This window comes from Falco rusticolus, chromosome 3 (assembly GCF_015220075.1).
Source record: "Falco rusticolus isolate bFalRus1 chromosome 3, bFalRus1.pri, whole genome shotgun sequence".
Taxonomy (NCBI): domain Eukaryota; kingdom Metazoa; phylum Chordata; class Aves; order Falconiformes; family Falconidae; genus Falco; species Falco rusticolus.
Window position 1 is genome coordinate 112282412 of NC_051189.1, and position 20220 is coordinate 112302631.

The following is a 20220-nucleotide window of genomic DNA, read 5'->3' on the forward strand; positions in this document are numbered from 1 at the left end:
ATACTTGTTCAAATCCTACTGCATCCAAACGATGAAGCATCCAAACGATGAAGCACTTGAGTTAGCAGGAAACTATTCCAAATACCCACAATCCAAACTTCAAGACAGATCTGAGACAGTATTGAAACATAGGGTTAATAAAGATTGGTTCAATTGCATTGTCCTCAAGGAACTTTTTCCATTAGAACAAAGTTTTTCACTTGGTCTACAAGTAAGCAGTTTAACTACTGTCACAGGAGTCAGTACTGAAGCTAAAGATGCTCAAAAAGCAGTGAGATTCAAAGAAAAAAGCCATCCAGGTCTAGTAAAAAGCTACCACCCTTAGCCAGGAAAACCTCCACGGCACAGACCCTCAGAACCTGGAAGACTATACTGAGAACAAGATGACATGGTTGATTTATCCTTGTATTTTAAACACCTGCTACGGCCACTGCTGAAGACTAGATGAATCTCTGGTCTGACTCAATGCAGTCATTTCTATCTTGAATCTGAGGTAATGTGGGCCGAACTCTACCATGCACAAGTCACTATGCATGGGCCAGAAATCTTAACATCATCTTTTCTGGTTAGCTACACACCACATATCTAATGAAATGCTCTTTCCATGGTTGTAATCACAGTGCCACAAAAATACAAAACTACTAGCAGATCTCAAGTAGCAGCATTTCAGCTCTAAATTAAGTTCTACAGCTGGTAAAATTACTTATACATGCTTAATTCAGGTTATGACACAACTTCACACAGTACAAGAAGTTCTTAATAAAACTGCATTACTTCATTAATGCCATCCCATGGTAAAAGGCAGACACTCAACTACTCCAGGTAGAAGTAATTTAAAGTGTTCCTTATTTTAGAGGGTACGCAAAGCATCCCATCAGACCAGAAGAATAGGAATGCCTTTATGAACAAGCCAACCGAATTTCAATGTCAGTGGTACAGAAAACTGCTAGAATAATGATTCATGAGACAGCCACATAGTCAACTTCAGGTTACTATAGGATTTTAAGAAATTTCACTAAAAACTTAAACACATAATAGAGCAAAGAAGTAATGGGAATAAATTTGCATGCTCTTCAAAGTTTAATGGAGATTCTGGGTTGTTTTAGAGGACTGCTTTACTCACTCTTGCCAAGAAGTGCCTGCTTTTATATAACAAAGTGTATCAAACACGCAGCTTCATTATAAACCTTCTTCTTTAGTATCTGCTGTGCGGAATTTCTGCTCTCCCTTCTTAGCATGACCCTTGCATAAGTACCTGTGCCCTCCCATGAAAGCTAAGTGACCAGACTAATCCTGATACATCCCAGACATACTACTTAACTGACCCTGAATACTGCTACTAGAAAACAGGAATGTTACTGTATATGGCCACTAAACATTCTGTTTCTGAGTGCAAAAATCTGTTATTATCAAGTTCATAGTAACACAGTTTATAACTTGTCAGATTGCAAAAAAAGTTAAGTCAGTGGAATTTCATAGGGTGTAGCACATCACAGAAGCTCTAACTGACAGTGGCTTAGTGGTTCTCATCTTTCTTTTCCTCATCTAGACATATTAATGTGCAAATCATAGTTTTGTCAACTTTCCACAAGGACCAATGAATACAGGTTAGGCCATTAATGACAGGGATTTTTTAATATTTTTTTAAGAAAACAAAAATACAACCAATGTGTTCTTATAATATTATTTATGAAACAGAGAGCTCATTTTCCCTTCTTACTGAAGAGTCCCACAAAGAAAAATTTTTTTTCTGATGTTTTCACAGAAATACCTCTCAGAACACTACATTAATTTCTGCAGGTAACTAGTATATCTAGGACACTGGCAAACAGAAGATGGAGTGAAAGAATCATCTACTTAAAAAAAAATAAGTAATTCCTGAGTACCTCTGAGCATCATATTCACAAGATTAAAACATGAAAAGCACATCGCCAGTCTCCATGTGTACTAGCTATAAGATAGCCTTCTTTAAGACATAGCTATGAAAATACTCTTACAAAACAGATCACAAAATCACCAACTACAGCATAAAAATTTAACTGCTAGATTTTTGCGATTACAAACTTTTCCAAACTCTTAACTTTTGCGCTCAAAGAAAATCGGATGTGGAGCAATTTTAAATCTCATTCATTCTCAACTATGCTATTTTTCATAGCTGAAGTAAGCAAAATGCCTAATTGTAGTTGCACACGGATTTTAGATGTTTTGAATATAGTCTCACTATGCAAGATTTAATTTTCATTAATAAGAAAATTAACCAAAACAAATATATCTTTCCAATCCATAAGTTTTTGGGGTCTTGAAGGATTTTCCCGCCCCCCACTCATCAGTAATTTTAACTGGTTGGAACATTTTAGAAAGGTAGTATTGCCCTCATCATACAGAACAATAAAATAAAGTGAGACCAAGTTGCATAGCTTCACAGATAATAAACTGCAAGTAATTTTTCAGGGTTCACATTTCCAGTAGTATCAGTTACTACTACAAAACACTGTCTATAGAGTGGTAAGAGGAGATGTAACTTGCAACAGAGCAAAACAAAATGTGCAATACAGTCTGTGGTACAGATTTGGTCAAACAATCTTTAAAAAGAAAAAAAAACCACCCTGTATTTTATATTTTCATTATATACTTACTTAGAAGGCTGCCATCCATGCTAGAATGAATCATTCTGCTAACGTCCTGGAAAGAATCTACTAGCTATGTATCTTTCAACGTTTAGTCCGTATGATTCCAATCAGGAACCAAGTAAAGAAGGGAACTGCATGCTTGGGTCTTTGACATGGTATACCACTGGCTCTAAAACAGGTGGTGGATAATATTTGAGTTGTTTAGTGAGCTCCATCAGCACAAAAGCAAATCCTACATATTAATTTCACACTTATTTTAAACTGTTATTAAAAGATATCCACCATCCACCCTGCGAGTCACACAGTAAGGCTCAATATTAAAGCATGTCATTAAACAATCTAAGTATCTTGTCTGTTTTCTGTTATTCAAGCTGACAAATCCAATGATGTTGGTCAACCACCCTTCACAATCTTAAAGCACTTGTAACTGGATTTGGACTTTCACACAAACATTTAAGGAAACAAGCTCTTACTTGGATCCTTGGATGTATTTGAAAGTTCTGACAAACCAGTTTTTAAGCAAGGTCAAAACACAGAGCATACTGCTGTTTTTTGAAATAAAGTTACAAGCAGAGTAGGGATTACGATGCAAATTATTATTTATATATTCAGAGAAATTGCAACAAGTCCAAAGCAGTTACAAAAATAACATCCAGAATCCATATCTCTACAGTGAAATAAAAAAAAAGAAGAAAAGAAAAAACCACCACCACACATCACAAATGAAGAAGCATCACTTTTATTTAATGTAGCCAGCCTTGCATTGTGTTTGCATAGGTATGCCTACCAGAAGATATGCTAACTTTTACACAAAAAAAATTGCTTGTAACTTAATCGGTACAACAACTCTAAAGAAAGAAAATGAACAAGGGGTAGAGATTAGTATATGGAAAGTTAGCAAAACAGCTGTTAGGAGCAGCAGGGATTTATGAACGAGAGGACCCCAGCAAATCCAATTTTAGGTCCTCGACTACGGATCTGGTAGTGATGACAGTCTGATATATCAGCTGAACTCATACACTTCCAATTGCTATCTTTGTACTCAGTGAAGATGCCAGATAAAACAGTGGTGCAGAACTTGGCGCGGCACTGAAAACCTGATCGTATAAGCATATGGCTAGTTACCAACATGCCAATGTACTGGATTGTGCCATGACAAAAAGAACTGAGCTAAGAAGGAACTGGAAGTGAAGAGAAATATACTTTAAAATTTAGTGGGAACAGATTTTAAGCTTCAGAGAACAGATACGAACCCACCATCTGCTTCTGGTGAATTCTAGTTCTCCAACCTCAATTTAATACCCATATTCTGCCAATGACCCCAAAACTACCAGGCCTGTCATCCCGTCTCCTGACGCCTGCCTCCTGACTCCGCTCACAGAGGATTGTCAGATCATCATCTCAACATGGCTGCCTCAGTAATTGTTCTGTACTGAATCCAGGGACAGAGCCACTACCCACAGGTCCACAGAAAACACCCTGAAAACCACAATCCTTTCGAATTCTTGCGTCTTGCAGCTGGCTGAGGCACTGTGCCTCTCTCCTGGACAAGCAATTACCGCCTCCACCTCATCTGAGCTAGAAAAGAGAGAAAGGACGGCGAAACGCGGCGAAATTCGCGACCCACGCAGCGGACGGGATTCGGACGAGGAAAAGGACGGGAAACGGCCGCACCGCCATAGCTCGCAACGCCTGGGGGAAAGGGGAAGGGAGCGTCCCAGGGGACAAGTATATACATCGGGCAAATGAGGAGGAAAGGCCGAGTCAGGCCCCACGCCCTTGTACCGCTGCCCTGACAGCTCCGGGCCACCCCGGCCAGCCAGCACTGCTTGCTGCCCCCGCCACCTCCCAGGCCCCATCCCACCCGCGGCGCCCCCCTCCCCCCTCGCCGAGCAGCTGCGCAAACCGGCAGCCCCCGCCTTCCCCCACCGCATTACGGCATCCACCCCACCCCCGCCCCGGCTGCCAGCCGGCCCGGTCACCGCCCCCCGGCCCCCAGCGCCGGGCCGAGCTGCTCCAACGCAGACCACCCCCTCACCTGGGGACGCGCGGGGGTATCCGCAGGACGCGGGCGGTGCGGGGCCGCCGACGCTGTCAGCAGCTGGGGAAGGCGGCGGGGCCAGGGAGGCAGCGCAGCGCGGGGCGGACCGGAGAGAAGAGTGCGGCCATCCCCATCACGCTTCGCCGCCCCCACCAAGACTGGGAGACCCCCCCCCCCCGCCGCCAGGAAGGGAGCGACAAAGGCGAGGGAGGGCAGAAACGGGGAGGGAGGAAGGGAAAAGACAGCCCGCGCCAGGCAGAACGAGCGCAGCGCGCCGCTCCCCTCAGCGCCGCTCCCACACTGACAGGATCGCGGTGCCCCGTGCCCAAGCCCGCCCTCAGGGAGGGGGGGACGCCAGTCCCTCCAATAGCTGCGCGCCGGTGCTCCCGTCTCCCTGGATTCCACCAATCGCCAGGCGCAGAATCGGCGCGTGCCCGCCTCCCGCCGTGCCAATCACAGGCTGCCACAGCCGCGCACCAATCACAGCTCGAAAATGCCCGTCCGCAATGACGAGCCTCACTCCTCCCGCTGAGTCAATCCCTCCGCCGAGCCTCGGTGACAGAGTGAGTCGGCTCTGCTCCATCCCCAGCCAATCAGAGCTCGGGATGGAGGCCGGGTCGCCCCTCTTTCAACCTATAACGAGCGGCGTAACCACCTCGCCGCTGGGCCTTAGCGTGTGCGTGCGCGGCGCAGGCCAGCCCGCCGCGCGTCCGTGCCGAGGGAGTGACTGAAATCGAGCATTTGTGACTAAAAAATTCTCTCAGTGTACGCGGCTGGTCGGCGCCCCCGACTGGGGGAGCCCGTGCGCGTAGCTAGGCCTGCTTGCCGAGCCGCGGCGGCCGAAGTAGCGAAACCGTTAGCTCCCAGTGGAATTCCGGGTCCTAAACAAGGCCTGACGGTGGTCGTCCAGAGGGGAGGGATTTACTTTCCCTCCCCCCGCTCCAAAAGGTTATTTGAGCAGCTTATTTTTTGTAGATCTCACAATATAAGTGATTGCATTAGTCAATGGTGGTGTATTAACTCCTGCAATTTCAGTAATTTCACACAAAGTAAAAATGGTGTGGCAATAACATCAGCTCTAAAGTTCCTCCTTTCCATTAGTACTTTGATAATTCCTACTGCTAGAAACAGGGTTGTCTTTAAGTTTATAAGCATTTTAAAATAATAATCCATGAAATGCTTTAATTATGTATTTTCCATAGATGCACCATCATAAACAAATTGGATTTAAGCTGTTGAGAACATTTGGGACCTGAGATTTCAAGGTTTATTTCTGTTCACAGGCCCCTGACTATTAACTACATTAATCTTCACTGAGTCCCTCACGTTCCCCATCAATTTCAGGTTTTGGTGAGAATGAGATATTTATTACTTAGTTAAGTGAAAAGTGGCTTTTCTCCCTAACCCATCTCACTAAATGCACCGCATCAGCAGCTGTGTCGATGGATGCAAAAGCTTAACAATACATGCTTGAACTGTGGTGGGTAGCGAAATCCTGCCACAGAACCAACAATGTAAAAATAAGTGCCTTTCTTATGTCCTAGAAAATACCATTATTTGAATTTTGGAAGAGTTCCCATTGATGGGACATGTGATTCAGGGATGTTTTTAGTGTGGTATAACTGTGCTAACTTCTATCTAGGGCCATGCAGAATTAGGTCAGCTATAATTTCTCTGGAGAAAAAAAAACAACAAAAAAACCACCTCAAAAACCAAAACCAGTTTCAAAAATCTCTGTAAACTGTCAGAATACTGGGTGTGTGCTGTAGTCCTTCAGAGTAACAGACAATGTGATTAATTTTGCTTCAGCAAAGTTGGTGTAGAGTCTCTTCAGAACAATAGTTCCTGCATCACTGTCTTATGTCCAGACTTGGAGAGTACTCAGATAGGATAGATCCAGTATGTTCATTCAGTTGCTTGCTTACAGTCTCTTGAAAAATCTGGAAATGTCCAGAGAAAGTCTGGTTAAGTATTAAGGATGAAAATGGTAAAGGGTATGTGACATACCCTGCATAGCATCACGGAGGTCACTCACTGCAACAGGAGACAAGAGGAAAATTCCCCTTTAAATATCCACATATGGAGTTGAAAAGTGGTCAAGTATTAAAGCAGTCATCTAGCTGGTTGTGATGCCTTTTTAATTATATAACTTAAGCATTTTATCTCCATTTAATTAGACTAGCCTTCTCAATACCATTTTTGAAAGTCAGGTCTCCTTAGGTAATTTATAATTAACTTACTAAAAAATGTACTGAAGTGCAATTCTACTGCAATGTTCTACCAGTGATTTCTCTGTAAAGAAATGTGTCCATTCCCTTATAGGAAAGGGACCCGTCTTACTCCTTTTGTATGTTTCTGATCAATACCATGTAACCCCACAAAACAGCAGAAACAGATTCAACTCCCTGCAAGCACGTGTGCATTTAAAACTAGAATTTAGACATTTCTTTTCAAGAAAATATTCACATAATGAAGGTCTCTAGCACAATAAACATGTCCTTGAGCATTAGTATACCAGAATGAAAGGAAGTAGTAGTACTGTGAAAAAAAAATTTTAAAAACACTTCTTGCATTTATATGGTACAAATAAATACAGCTGGTTATCAGATCACTGAAATACACTACCTGAAATTGGGAAGCCTGTTTAAATACAGGGGAGAGGGTAGGTTTAAGCTAAGCGATAATGATGACTGCTACATTGTAGTGCAGTGCTCCTAGGGATTGTTAAGAGTCAATCTGCTGCTGGCTAAAGCAGCATCCTCATCCTGCTATTAACAGAATTAGGCTGTCCTTGCTGCCAGCAGGGAATAGTTGACAGGGATGTAAATTGTGCTATTACATAAGTGTAGATTGTGATATAATAGAATCAATTGTACTGAATTGTATTGCTGTAACATCAGCACTTGCCCTAGTAAATGCTCTAGTTGCATTCCTAGAGGGCAAGAAGAGACCAACAATACAATCTTGTGACTTCAAATTTTCAAAGAAAAGCACATTTTGCAACATTTATGTAAATTAGTCATTCCTAGGATGAACAAGTCACAGCTGAAAGCCATTCAGATTATCTGCAGATACATGTCAATGTCAAAGATAATTTGATCAATTGATAATTTCTGTGATCTTTTAATATAAAGTCTCTATTGTAATAAAGTTACAGTTGGATTGGACACTTTAGTGGAGGGAAGGGAAATCACAAAAATCAGCAGGTAATGTTTTTGTATGAATTTAACTGTCACACAACTGATATGCTTTTATGGGAGGTTTATTCTTAATCCAATACTAACTTCAGCTTTCCTTTTCAGTTACTCAAATGTCCACTACCCACTGAAAGACAGGGTTTTGAATCACTTTTGTACCAAGATGACAGCAATATAATGGCACTTTCAGTTGCTTGTATTAAAATACATTTCATAATTCTGCCCATGAACAATGAATTCAGGAGAGTGTTTGTCTGAATTCACACCTTTGAAATACTTGACACTAGTTCTCCAGATAAAATTGTTTTAGCCACTTAATGTTAGCCTTCATGTCTTCCGTAATACCTGCATTGATACATTTTCAAATGATAAATGTATACCATAATTAGACAAAACAGTTCAGTAATGCACTTAGCTATTTATATTCCTCAGGTCAAAGTCTGATATGATGGCAGAATAAAAAATTCAGTTTCTGTCTTAATACATCCTACACCAAATGTAAATATTTCTATTTCCCCATCAGTCAAGGTTAAGGGAAACATCTTCAGTTTGTTCAAACAAGTCTTCCAGTTGGTACAATGGAATAAAAAGAAAAATTAAAAAAATAGGATTTTCATTTTATAGTTGTATTAAAGAGCTAGTTCCATACAGATTTTCTGGTAAAACGTTTACAGTCACAACTCTTTGATACTAGTTATAACACTTCAAATGTGAGACAAAATTAGAGAACAGCAGACCTCAGGCCCTGTACAGGCTACACTTAAGCAGCCAGCTTTTTTTCATTTAAGGATGGATTATTTCTGCTTGTGCTCTTCTCATTTTATAACATTGCTCACTGATTCCACAGCATCCTTATTTACAGAAGGTGGTGGTGTGTCTTATTTGCGATAGCTGAAGAAAATCAGAAGAAAGCATTTCTTCCATCATTCCAATACATGCATAGTCTGTCAAGAAAAGTAAAAGCTGTTTGATATTAACTTGCAAAAACAAAACCAAACCATAATGTGAAACCATAGCAGTTTAATCCTCCCCCAGTAAAAAAAAAAAAACCAAACCAAAAAACACACTGCTGAACAGCTGCCCTCCATCATATGAAGCATAAGTTCTGTGATGTTTCTAGAGATTTCACACTATTACCCTTAAAAATAAGGTGAAACATTTCAGAGTTCTTCTTCATGTAGAGAGTAATTACCTCTTCACTAAAAAAAAGAAAGCACACCTAGAAAGTTATAGCTCCCTGCGTGCCCTTCTAACACATTCAGAAACCATGACAGATGTGGATGGCGAATGCCAGCTTGCAGATAAAAGCATAGCAGACTTCAGAAGGGGATTTGAATTTATGGAAGGAGTGAGTGAAGGGTTAAGGAACTATTAAACCAGTCACACAAGCTCCTCTGTTCCAACAGTCCATGCATGCACAAACTTTGGAATCTTCCTTCCACCCCTGGAGAACACACACACACACTCTCTCTCTCTCTCTCTCTGCAGGGGGGAAACACAAACAAAAAAACACCCAAAAAAACCCAAACCCCAAACCCACTACCTCTTCACATTTTAATTTCGAATTACTTGCACATCTCAAAGGTCAGCACTGGATTATATATAACCTAGCCAAAACTCCCCCTGGAGCCTGCACCAACTGTCACGTAGCTATGAATAGGTACAAGAGTCACCCACTTGGGAACATTCAGTAGTTTGAAGTATTACTGCTATCTGTGTGCACAGGAATTTTTCACATAATGTACTACCTCTAAATCTGAAATCACTGTCAGCAAACCTTAACAAAGGCGCCCAACAATTTGTATTTTCTATACTTTACTGACACACTTAAAGGAAAGACAAAAGGAAACATTTTGTGTGAGTGTGTATCATTTATTGTAGTTCAAGAGAGGAACTGAACAGAAGACACAGCGAAAAACAAATAAAAGAACAACCTTTTTTCAGACTTAATTTTAAAACACTGGTTTCAAATCCTTTTTAAAAAGGAAATTCAAGTATCATATGCAGGGGGCAGTAATACAAAAATGTTTGTGAATATTTTTTTTTTTTTCTTAAAAATGTAATTCTACATTTCCTGCACCCTTTCTGCTTTGGTAAGGCCAAGCCATGGATACAAATTGGTATGCAACATAAAAAAAATGACCCCTGCCCCAAACTGCAGCCTCTAAGAATAAAAGGATCTGCTCTCTGCAGACAAGCTCTAATGGCTCAGAACTGTCATTTAGCATATATCATATCTGCAGCATTGAAAGAATGAATTTTAATTTTTAAATAGTCACTGAAATCCTGGTATTCCCAAGCATCTCTTTCATGGCAGCTGTTTTAACATAGTCCTACCTCAAGGCTTTTCAAAAATACCAGAGCATCTAGATAAACACAAAGAAAAGGGACATTCCAAAGAAGAGGAATTAAAATCCATGTGTGAAGGCTTTGCATTTTTTAGATTATCCTTGTGTCTAACACCAATTAAAAACCAAATATGCAAATATGTGTAATATAAAAAATACGATCCCGAGATTAACACTTTGTTGCAGGCACAGTTATCGCACAGAATATGTTCTTTTGAGGGCAGGGGAATGATTTTGTTTTTCACAGGGATTTTTTTTTTTTGCATTACAAAAAAAAAGTCAGCAGTGCAGGTTTGATGGGTGGAAGAGAAAGAAGGGAGGGAAAGAGGAAGAAAAGTTACTTTAGCAGCAAAACGTCCAAGGTTCTAACCACAATCAAATTAACGGATATCTGGCTGTAAAAAATAAGGTTGAAGGGATGCTGCCCTGATCCATTCATTTCTGCTAAAATAATTCAGCTGTAAAAACTCCAAAACGTGACATATTGAAGGACAGTTTTGTAACATAAGCAACTTCCTAGCTTGTCCTCCATGTTATTGACCATCATTATCACTTAAATATATGTACAAGAATTAAGCCGCTTTTCTCCTTGTCCACATGCTTCTGGTCACTACAGCAAGTCAGTGCCAGTGGGCGTGCTAATCCCATCAACAGCTTTCAAAGTGTATCTGCTCCACTATTACCAGAACAGCCCACGCCCTTTTCTTCCCATTGGTGTTGGCGTGCACTGCAAGGGAATTTTTAATGGTCAGCATTCTGCTTGTCTCTCATCCAGGCTTGGATTTGCTCTTTAAGTTCTGGCACTAATAGTGTAAAAAAGAGAAAAAAAGAATTATTAACTTGCAGTTAAATTACTGAGTAATACTACTATAAGAAAGCTCTTAATGACCAACAGCAATTTATTTTCTAGAAACCCGATCAGGAATATCTAACTACTATTTTCTTCTCTATCAGTGTATTTTCTGAACAGCTTTGAGTAAATGAATGACTCATTTACCCACCATAGTAACTTCCTTCAGTTCAGTGGTTATGAAGGCAAGTATGTGGGGCTTTTTCCCCCATAGAAAGGGAAGGGAGAAAGAATGAACTTTTCTGTGCAAGCTGAGATGAACGAACCTCTACTGTGGCCTCAACGCCATCTTCTGTAAATATACAGAACAAGCTGCACACAAATCGCTTCCCCCAGTCAACAGTTCCGTTGCTGACTGTTAAATGCCTACCTGGTTCCAGCATATTTTCTGTCAGCGTCTGACGATTGAAAGGATCAGTGGAAGAATTCAACAGATGCCTCAGTATGATTGACCTGTCCATAATAGTTCCGGATGGCAACCTCACAGGATCAGTCATCAGAGTGTCCATAAGTGGATCTGAGGGCACAAGGGTCTCCTCATTAAACCAAGGACAACAGCTACAGATTTTATCTGCATACAAAACCACAGCGCAGAACTGATATTCAGGGTCCCCAACCAGGTATATTGCTGAAGTTACGGAAAATGGTAAAATGAGCAGCAGACTCTGGCTTTTATACTGCTTTTCCCTTTCTGAATTGGGACTAAGCATTAGCTATTTTCACCCTATTTTCAGATTTTGGGTGGTTTTGTTTGTTTGGTTTTTTTCTGTTTTAAAAGTACACATAAGCAAAACATGGATAGGAAATGGACAGCACAATCCCAGGGAAAAAACAAAGAAACTGAGCTCTCTATGTTTACTTAACTATTTAATTGAAATAGAGCAGGATGCAAGGCTTCATAAACAATACATAATTGTTATTAATACATACTAATTTAAAATCAAAGTAACAAAACGAATTCCTCTTCTCCAAAAAGAACTCAGTATTTTGAAAACTCAACTTGCCTCTAAATTCATCTGGAGCATCGCTGTAATCAATTTCTGCGCGGGCATTCTTGGCAACAATTTCCTCCACTTTCTCTGCCAGCAGTTTGAATTTCTCTATTGCTATGGTTGACTTGATTCCAGCCTTTCTCATCTTTGAGATAACCTCCTCAAAGAGCTCTTTACTGTAGGACCTCTACAAGCAAAGCATTCAAAAGAAAACTTTGCTGAGTTGTTGTATCCTTATGTGCCATAAAATTTCTAAAGATCTTTTAATGCGTTTTTAAGACTTCAGAAAGATGGATCAATAAAACCTCAACATTACATCAGACAAAAGTAGTACGAAGATAACATTTCATCTAGGACCAAAATGTCAACTTTGGGAGAGATTTATGGGTTTTGTACGGGTCATCACTACTGTAGAACTGTTCAGAACAAAAAAAAAAAAAAGTATCATCACCTCATGTAATAAGTAAGAAACTCAGAGAGACTGACTATAATTATTAGGACTGTTCTTAAGACAAAACATCTTGTCTTGCTGCTCCTGTCTGTATTCTTGTTCTTACAAGTCTTGGGTGAAAATACAGCATAAAATGAAGAGGTATATTTGATTCTTAACTTCTCTGATAACGTGCAAGGCAGTACTAGGAAAGAAGTGATTCTTTCTCCTAATCCAAACAAAAAACCAAAAAAACACCCTACTCCATGATGTTGCAAATACAGTAAGGCAACTCAGAGGGAGCTAATACTTGCTGGAAGCTTGCCAACTGGTACAACTACACAGTATGAAAGAGACCAAATGCACATCCTGTAGTTTCAACTGAAGCAAGCATTGCTTTCATGTAAAAAAAAAAATAAAAAGTTAGGCAGGGACTTCTGAAAGCTGCTTATGGTACATGGCATAATGCACAATGCCATGTTTTGATATAAGGCTTTTAATAAACATCGTTATTTACACTGCAGTGCAAAGTTGAATTAAATGACAAAACAAAACACACCAAGTCTCTCAGATTTCTATTTTCCTTAGGGATTTTAAACGTTTCAACACAGCCCTACTTCTTTCCATCCACACTACATTCCACTAAGAAATACTACTCGCTACTTAGGACACACAGTGCCCACCCAAACTCCTTTCTAGTCCAAAGAGAACAACCATGGCAATACGCCCGGGGCTTTATAAATGTTTTCAGATTCATTCTAATACGTGCTAGGATTTGCAAATGGGAGCTGTATCAAAATGCTTTAGCGAGACCCTGCCATGATCAAGCAACTTTTTGTTTGTTTTGGTTTGTTGGGTTTTTTTTCTCCTAATACCAGTAGCCATTAACCAACTGTGCTTATCCTTGGTGTTTTTTTCCTGTCATTGACAGTTTCCAAGATACTATTCAACACGCTACCACCACCATTTTTCATGAAGGGCCACTTTGTTAATTAAGCTTTATTCCAGTTTCCACGCCAGAAGGCTTCTTTCTTTTTAATCCCTCTGTCAGTACCGTGCATTTTGCCATGGCTGCTATTGGTGAATGAATGATGGATAACATCCTCACTTTTTTTTTTTTAATATATACACACACACACACACTGAACAGCAGAAAAAAACCCCACACTGCATGCTCGTTATACACATGCAAACACATAAGGTCTGTTTCAGAAGTGTTAACCAATATTATCTGCAATTATCAGAACTTAAATAATTCAGAAAAAAGATCATGAGTCACTCTGATACCTCTGCTTCACTAGACATGCAAAAGTCAGCTTCCACTAGAATTTCAAGTAGCCACTGAGAATATTTTTTTTCTGTAGATTTTGAAAAAGTTTGTATTGTAAGACACAGACAGATGTGATTCAGTAGTTTGTCAGCTTTACAAAAACCAGACATGAGGGATAGCTTATCTACCTTAAGAATTAACTTCTGCTCTGAGTACTACCATGAGGAGTTCAAAGGTGTCTTTGTCCCATATATGCTGTGTTTTGCCGCTTTATTACACAGTCAATTAGTAAAGTGATATAAAGGGAATACAGTTTGGAAACTGTTAGACTAGAGAATGATCTTTGGACTGTTAGATGAGGCTCACACTCAGTCCCACCTCTGCCCATTTCACAAGTTCTTGATGAAGAAGGGGGAGGGACTCAAAACTCTTCAGTATGCCTCAGTTTTACCACTTGCAAAATTAGGACAACGTACTTCTGCAAGTTTACAGTGCAGCTGTAGCTAAAAAGCATCTAATGCTCAGGAAATTTCCTAGATGTGTGAAGTGCTATAGATACTTATCTGTCTATAGGCTTGCAAAACACTTGGAAAACATACCCATCTACAAAGGGCAGACAATATGAACAGAGATGATCTGCTGAAAGAAAACTTATCACAAGCATATGTGATGGAAACTGGGTGGCAGCATACAGGTAAGATGAAACTCTTCCAGAGTATTCTGCAAAGTCCTGTGTCCACAGTGTTTTTGCCCTTCCCCCTCTCATCTTTTTGGAGCTCACCTGATCATCAGCAATTGCTTTAGCAAAGCGAGCACAATCTAGCTGTAGATAAATGTCAGTCAGTTGGTCCAACAGCTTCTTTGGTTCAAACCCGTATTTCTCAGGGTTTTCAACTTTCAGGTCACGGCACTTGGGGCCACACAGTTGCTGTAAGTTAAAGTTCAACATAGCAGCCAATCGTGGTCCAAGTTCCTACAAGACCAAAGTAAAACATAGATGACAGCATGAAGGCAATGATAAAGAAGTTTATCACTAGATTTGCATACAGAAAGATCACGAAATATTAACTAATAAAATTATCATTTTGTAGGCTTGCAGGAAGCATTTTTTCTCTATGCATGCTTCTGATTTAGAAAAACAATATCATGCAAACAGCTTCTGTCTAGAAGCATCACACTATCTCAGTGACTCAGGCAGTGCTCTTAGCATCAAGTAACTTCAACAGCAATTAGATTTCAGTGAGTGGGAGAAAGGGGAGGAGAGTGGAAACAAAGGGCTACCAAACATTTCCAAGTTATTATCCAACAGCAGAGGTGTTAGAGAAGCTAGAAAACAAGTTCATTCTGAGCAGGACTTACAGGTCTGAGAAAAGGCTTTTGAACCTGCTTGGTAAGGATATGGAACATATCAACAGTTTCTGTTGCCAGAGCAAGATATGAACGAGACACACGCTCATCCTGAGCTAGCTGTGATTGCCGAGCCTGTTGCTGATCCTAGAAAATAAACAGCCAGTGGTTACAAGTCCACAGAATTTCCTACATCATCAGCAATCAAAACCTTAACAGCGATAATGCTAACATGATCTAGACAGACAAAAGAACAGACAGCAATTTAAATCCAGATGAAATACATTTTTTTAAGGTACAGCTTGCTTTTACTACCCAATATGAAAGCCTGCACCAATTTTCCAGAATTCTGCAACACTAAAATAATGAATGCAAATGATATCACAGGACTTCATGGTTATCAAGTCTGTTTACATCCTGCAACTGCTCCTCACAGCTGCAAAACTGGGTTATGCTTCCTTTCCATCCAAATGCCAATACTTCAAAACCAGCCTGGGATCTGAGAGTCAAGTGAAGTTCTCTAATTTATGCACCATCATAAGTCATAAACATTCCACACTGGAACAATCTGTAGATGATGTACCAGCTCATTTTGTCACTACAGTAATGGCTTTACCCTGCTAATAGGCACAAACAGGAAGAAAGGCTTCAGAAGAGCAAACCAGAATAAGTTAAACAAGATCATTATAGCTTTTCTTTTCAAGCTTTTTTTTTTTTTTTAAAATCAGTAATCTTAAAATAGAAATACTTGACATGGATGGCTCAACACAAACAATCATTGTTTAATCAGGTTAAGGTCTGAGGAGTAGGACTGTCTGCATCGAATCTACGCAGAGTCAATGCATTAACAAAATAAAAGCTTCTATTCCTTGACATCAATTCAACTGGCGAGCATCTTCCAAAACCTCCTTCGGGAAGGTTTAAGTCTCAATTTCTGCCCTTAGAATTACATGCAGAGTAATTTAAAACTTGATACTATTTCCATTTCGCACCACATTCTTTGCCAGCCACAACATAGCTACGCAGAATGATGTTTTTTGCAGAACGTCATCCAGAGTGACCACGGCCATACCGGCAGCAAGAAAAAGCATTGAGAACTGCTTCTCACAAGCAGTTCTTTGTTGCTGCCCCTTATTAAAAAGTTTTTTTAATGGTCTTGTATTAAAAATTTAAAAATAAGTAAAGGGCACTTTGAAAAACAGCTCTGTTCACCCTGGGCAGCAGGTCCCATTGTTCTTTATTCTTCATCTCCTCTTGCACTTCATGGATACGTTTTAGGGACTCCAGACTCTCATCCAGCAAGAAAGTGGTGTCATTTATCAGCATGTTGATGTAGCGAACAAACTGCTTCCCAGAGCTGAAAACATCGAAACACAGTTATCACGGCAGAGTAGATGGGTGTGCAGACCAGACTGCAATCCCAGCAACACTCCTTCTGCACTGTATATTTCAAGTAATGATCCCATTCCCCAAGCCAAGTTGATGGTGGTGTCCAGAGCTCACTTTAGATACATTCCAGTTCTACTGGAAGGGGTTGCCATTTAAAATACAATGGAAAGCAGCATCACCCATTCCCAATGGTAATGACCTCCTCGGGTCATTGTCTGAGCAGCCTGCATGACAGTAAGCAGCGCTATATACAATTTCTTACTCACTTGAACTCTTCCATAAATGTACCATGGTGAGCTATATTCTGCCAGAGGCTTTTGAAAATGGTGCTAATGTGATAGCGGATCGTAAACTTGTCATAGAATTCGCTAGTGGCTCCAGTATGTTCAACATCTGAAAAGAAAACAGATACCAGAGCTGGAATCAAACAAAACTCTTTCCCCACCAGGACTGCCCTGCAACACGCTACATCTCTCCCCTGCTGCCTCCAATAGCATGGGCTTCAAGCACCAAGCTTCCCATTCAGAAGTCTCCATCTTAATCCTCATTAAAAGAAGCAGCACAGTCCATGTTCTAATCCAGAACTAACCTCACTGCTGAGGAAAAACCCTGGAAAACAAAACACTGCTCTTCATCTCACAGCCTAAAATTTCACTAATAGGAACTCTAGGAACACTACAAAAATAGTTCTTTCTATGAGTGCAAACCCCTTTTGAAACATCTGAATCTACAGGACTAGCAAAACCACAGTCAGAAGTTTTAAAATCCCAATATTCCTACTCCCTTACAAAGCAAAGAAAAAAACTTCCAGTCTGGAATCTAAACAGGACAAAAACCATGGCCAGAATCTACAGCGCTAGAGTTGTTGGTGCACAGCAGCTTGTGGAAATGCTAGAATTCTCAAAGTTCCATGTAATGCCATTATTTCCCCTGATTCCTGAGTACAAAGCCTCACCTTTACAAGACCCAAGATCAAGATCTACCTGGGTTTTAGGTGGGTTTCTTGGTTTTAGGGGTTTTTTTGTTTGTTTGTTTGAAAGGTTACAACTAACACAGCCTTTTGTCTTGTAACACTCATTGCTTACTGTACACTCAATGAGCTATAGCTGAAGCACTTACCTGTGTAAAACTTCATCAAGGAGGGAACTAACAATTTAGTGGAGAGAGGATGATTCTCAATCATTTCAAAGAACTTTTGTGTCCGGGGCTGAACAGCTGGATTTGTCATGAACATCACTTCCACCAGCTTGGCTACTAAATAAGGATTTCGGATGTAGTTCTGGTTGCACAGCATCACAACAAGGAACATCACTATGTCCTGAGTACAGGGCTCATAAAGCACCTGAGGAGCATATCTGAGAAGAGGTGGATAAGCAAAACAAAATGAAAAACCCCAACCTCATGTTGTCTACAGAAGATTTACCACATATACAGCAAGTAAGTTCAGATCACTAATTAGCAACCCATAAAGTACAGTCATTGTATCACAATTTCCCATCTTTCTCTACAGAAACTAGATTCTTACTCTTCCAAAAGGTTTTGCCTCCTGTTCGCTTGAAGCTGAATTTTAGTGTGAAAAACTATCATATTCTTTTCTTGGGTATACTAGCAAATTTTCTATGAAGTACCACTATAACAGCACCTCAGGAAGGCAAAAGCAAACATCTCATCATGCAACACAGTGAAGCCTGAATGTGAGGGCAAATTTTCAGCAAGAAAGTGACCAGCTTCAGAACTCGCATTACATCTGAGTAGTATTCATGCCCATCTAAACTGCTAAAACACAAATGCATTTCATCACAGAAAATTCATAAATGGGGGAATTTTCTACTTATTAAGCTACAACTTTAAAAAAAATATTCTTTTAGTGATAATTTAACATAATGAGATCAAAAGTCTCACTCCAAACCACAAAGAAAATTCTCGCAGGGAGGGAGCCAAAAAACCCTCAACTTTCTTCCAATAAAAAAGTCTGATTAGAAGGGACTCTGGAGCTCACCTAGGCATTGTACGTACTTCGTTGCCTACCAATGCCATAATCTTATGGGTGCTATTAAAAAAGAGACTAAGCTAGGAAACTACTTTCACACCCTAAATTTATGTGCATGCCACCTGTTATGGGGGTAAGTGGCAGTACAAATTTCCTTTAGATATAACTTTACTTACTGTACAATAAAAAATAAAAATTCAGCAACATCTTCCACGTAAAACTCCGGCAATGCTGCAAATACCTTCGGAACTTCAGGAGTTAAAGGCAATTTAATGCTGTAAAATAAGAGACAACAAACAGGACAGTAAAATAGCAGGGTGAAGTAGAAAGTGTCACAAGCTTTCTTACAGAATTCTCCTATGGGAGTGTTTTACAAGAGTTCTGAAACTGAATTTTTAGAAATTCATGCCAGTACTTCAAGTGTACTAAAACATACCCAAGGGCTGCTCCCTACCCCCATAACTGAACCTTAAACTATGTACGTCATTGACAAAGTAACAATCACATAAGAAAGCAGACACTAAAAAAATTTTAAAATTTAAGTTCTATAACTGGTATCTAATGTGATCTGAAATATATTTGATACAATTTACAGAGATAATCCTCACACTCACTTGGGATAGCCAGGGTCAAGAATGCGAAGCATCAGCTGTATCACCATGCCATAGAAATTCAGGCATCTCCTGAGAAAGTTTTCATCCAGCAAACCAGCATCTGCACAAGCCTTGCACCTCACCAGTTTCTGCAGAACACACATACAAAAACTAATCCAGGGCAAGACAACATAAAAGGAAGGTCAAGCCTATCCAAGCTAGTCAATATATCTGTGAATTATGACAACTATACAATGGTGTCTTAAAATATGCTCTTATTTGAAGAAAATGGGGCGCTTAAGCCCTAATATATCAAGAAAATCACACACACAATTCAGAGCTGCAGGGACAGAGGAGCCTTTTAAAAGCTTTATGGGAACAACAAAAGAAACAGAGATAACAGAAGTGATCAAAAGATTGATACAGCTCAGAAATTTGTGCCCATTTATACTAGAGAAACTTAAGCAGGACAGACCTTCAAAAGAGGGGACACCAGCATACTTATCTTTGCAAGAAATACACATGAGATTAGAGACTTGAGAGTTGCATCTCCATCCTGGGCATGGAATGTGCACACACAACTACCCCTGAACAAATCACAATCCCTTTGCTTGCTCTCTCTCCCATAAAACCAGTATTTTCTTCTTTCTGAGTAATGCTACCCAAGTTAATCTTGGTGCTACTTTGACTTTTAAAGTCACCATTAATACATTATAACACAACTACCATTTAGTGCAGTACTCACATGGTTCATAGATTTAAAATCACTGTTTCCAAGAATCATCAGTAGGAAGTTGCATTTACACATTAAGACACAAAGTAAACATACGGAGAGGTTGACAAAGGCATTTAATTGAGAACTGAATCACTTACAAACCTTAAGCTGTGTCTTGCAACGTTTCAGCATTTCTCTATGCCTGGTAGCCAGAGGAGAATCCTTCCATTGATTTTCATTGTTCTTCAAATCTTCAACAGTCCTGAAAACCATATGCAATGATTGGTTATCATGACAGAGGGGATATGTACTGCCATCTACAAGGCATTTAACCTACTTATCTGCTAAATACCAAGGAAATATTGAGAAGTGGGGAAAAAAGCTAATCATTTTCATACAAGTTACCCATCATCATAACAAGAAAAATA

The 20220-nt window shown here is 40.0% G+C and overlaps 2 protein-coding genes across 34 annotated transcripts in view; both read right to left on the reverse strand.

Annotated features, from left to right (window-relative positions):
- Positions 1–4998, reverse strand: part of KIF1B (kinesin family member 1B) — a 96841-nt gene extending 91843 nt beyond the window's left edge. For all 30 annotated transcript variants that reach the window (XM_037378613.1, XM_037378611.1, XM_037378600.1 and 27 more), the window contains exon 1: positions 4669–4998. The gene's annotated coding sequence lies outside the window, so the exon portion shown is untranslated. The remainder of the gene's footprint in view (positions 1–4668) is intronic.
- Positions 4999–9719: 4721 nt separating this feature from the next.
- The window catches only part of UBE4B (ubiquitination factor E4B), a 40564-nt gene continuing 30063 nt past the window's right edge, over positions 9720–20220 (reverse strand). For all 4 annotated transcript variants that reach the window (XM_037380210.1, XM_037380214.1, XM_037380213.1 and 1 more), the window contains 11 exons: positions 19955–20054; positions 19099–19226; positions 18661–18759; positions 17614–17849; positions 16761–16887; positions 16318–16462; positions 15118–15252; positions 14540–14731; positions 12071–12245; positions 11437–11583; positions 9720–11019 (listed from right to left, as the gene is read on the reverse strand). In XM_037380210.1, coding sequence (XP_037236107.1) covers positions 10958–11019; positions 11437–11583; positions 12071–12245; positions 14540–14731; positions 15118–15252; positions 16318–16462; positions 16761–16887; positions 17614–17849; positions 18661–18759; positions 19099–19226; positions 19955–20054 — 1546 coding nt within the window. In that variant the 3' untranslated portion in view covers positions 9720–10957. The remainder of the gene's footprint in view (positions 11020–11436; positions 11584–12070; positions 12246–14539; positions 14732–15117; positions 15253–16317; positions 16463–16760; positions 16888–17613; positions 17850–18660; positions 18760–19098; positions 19227–19954; positions 20055–20220) is intronic.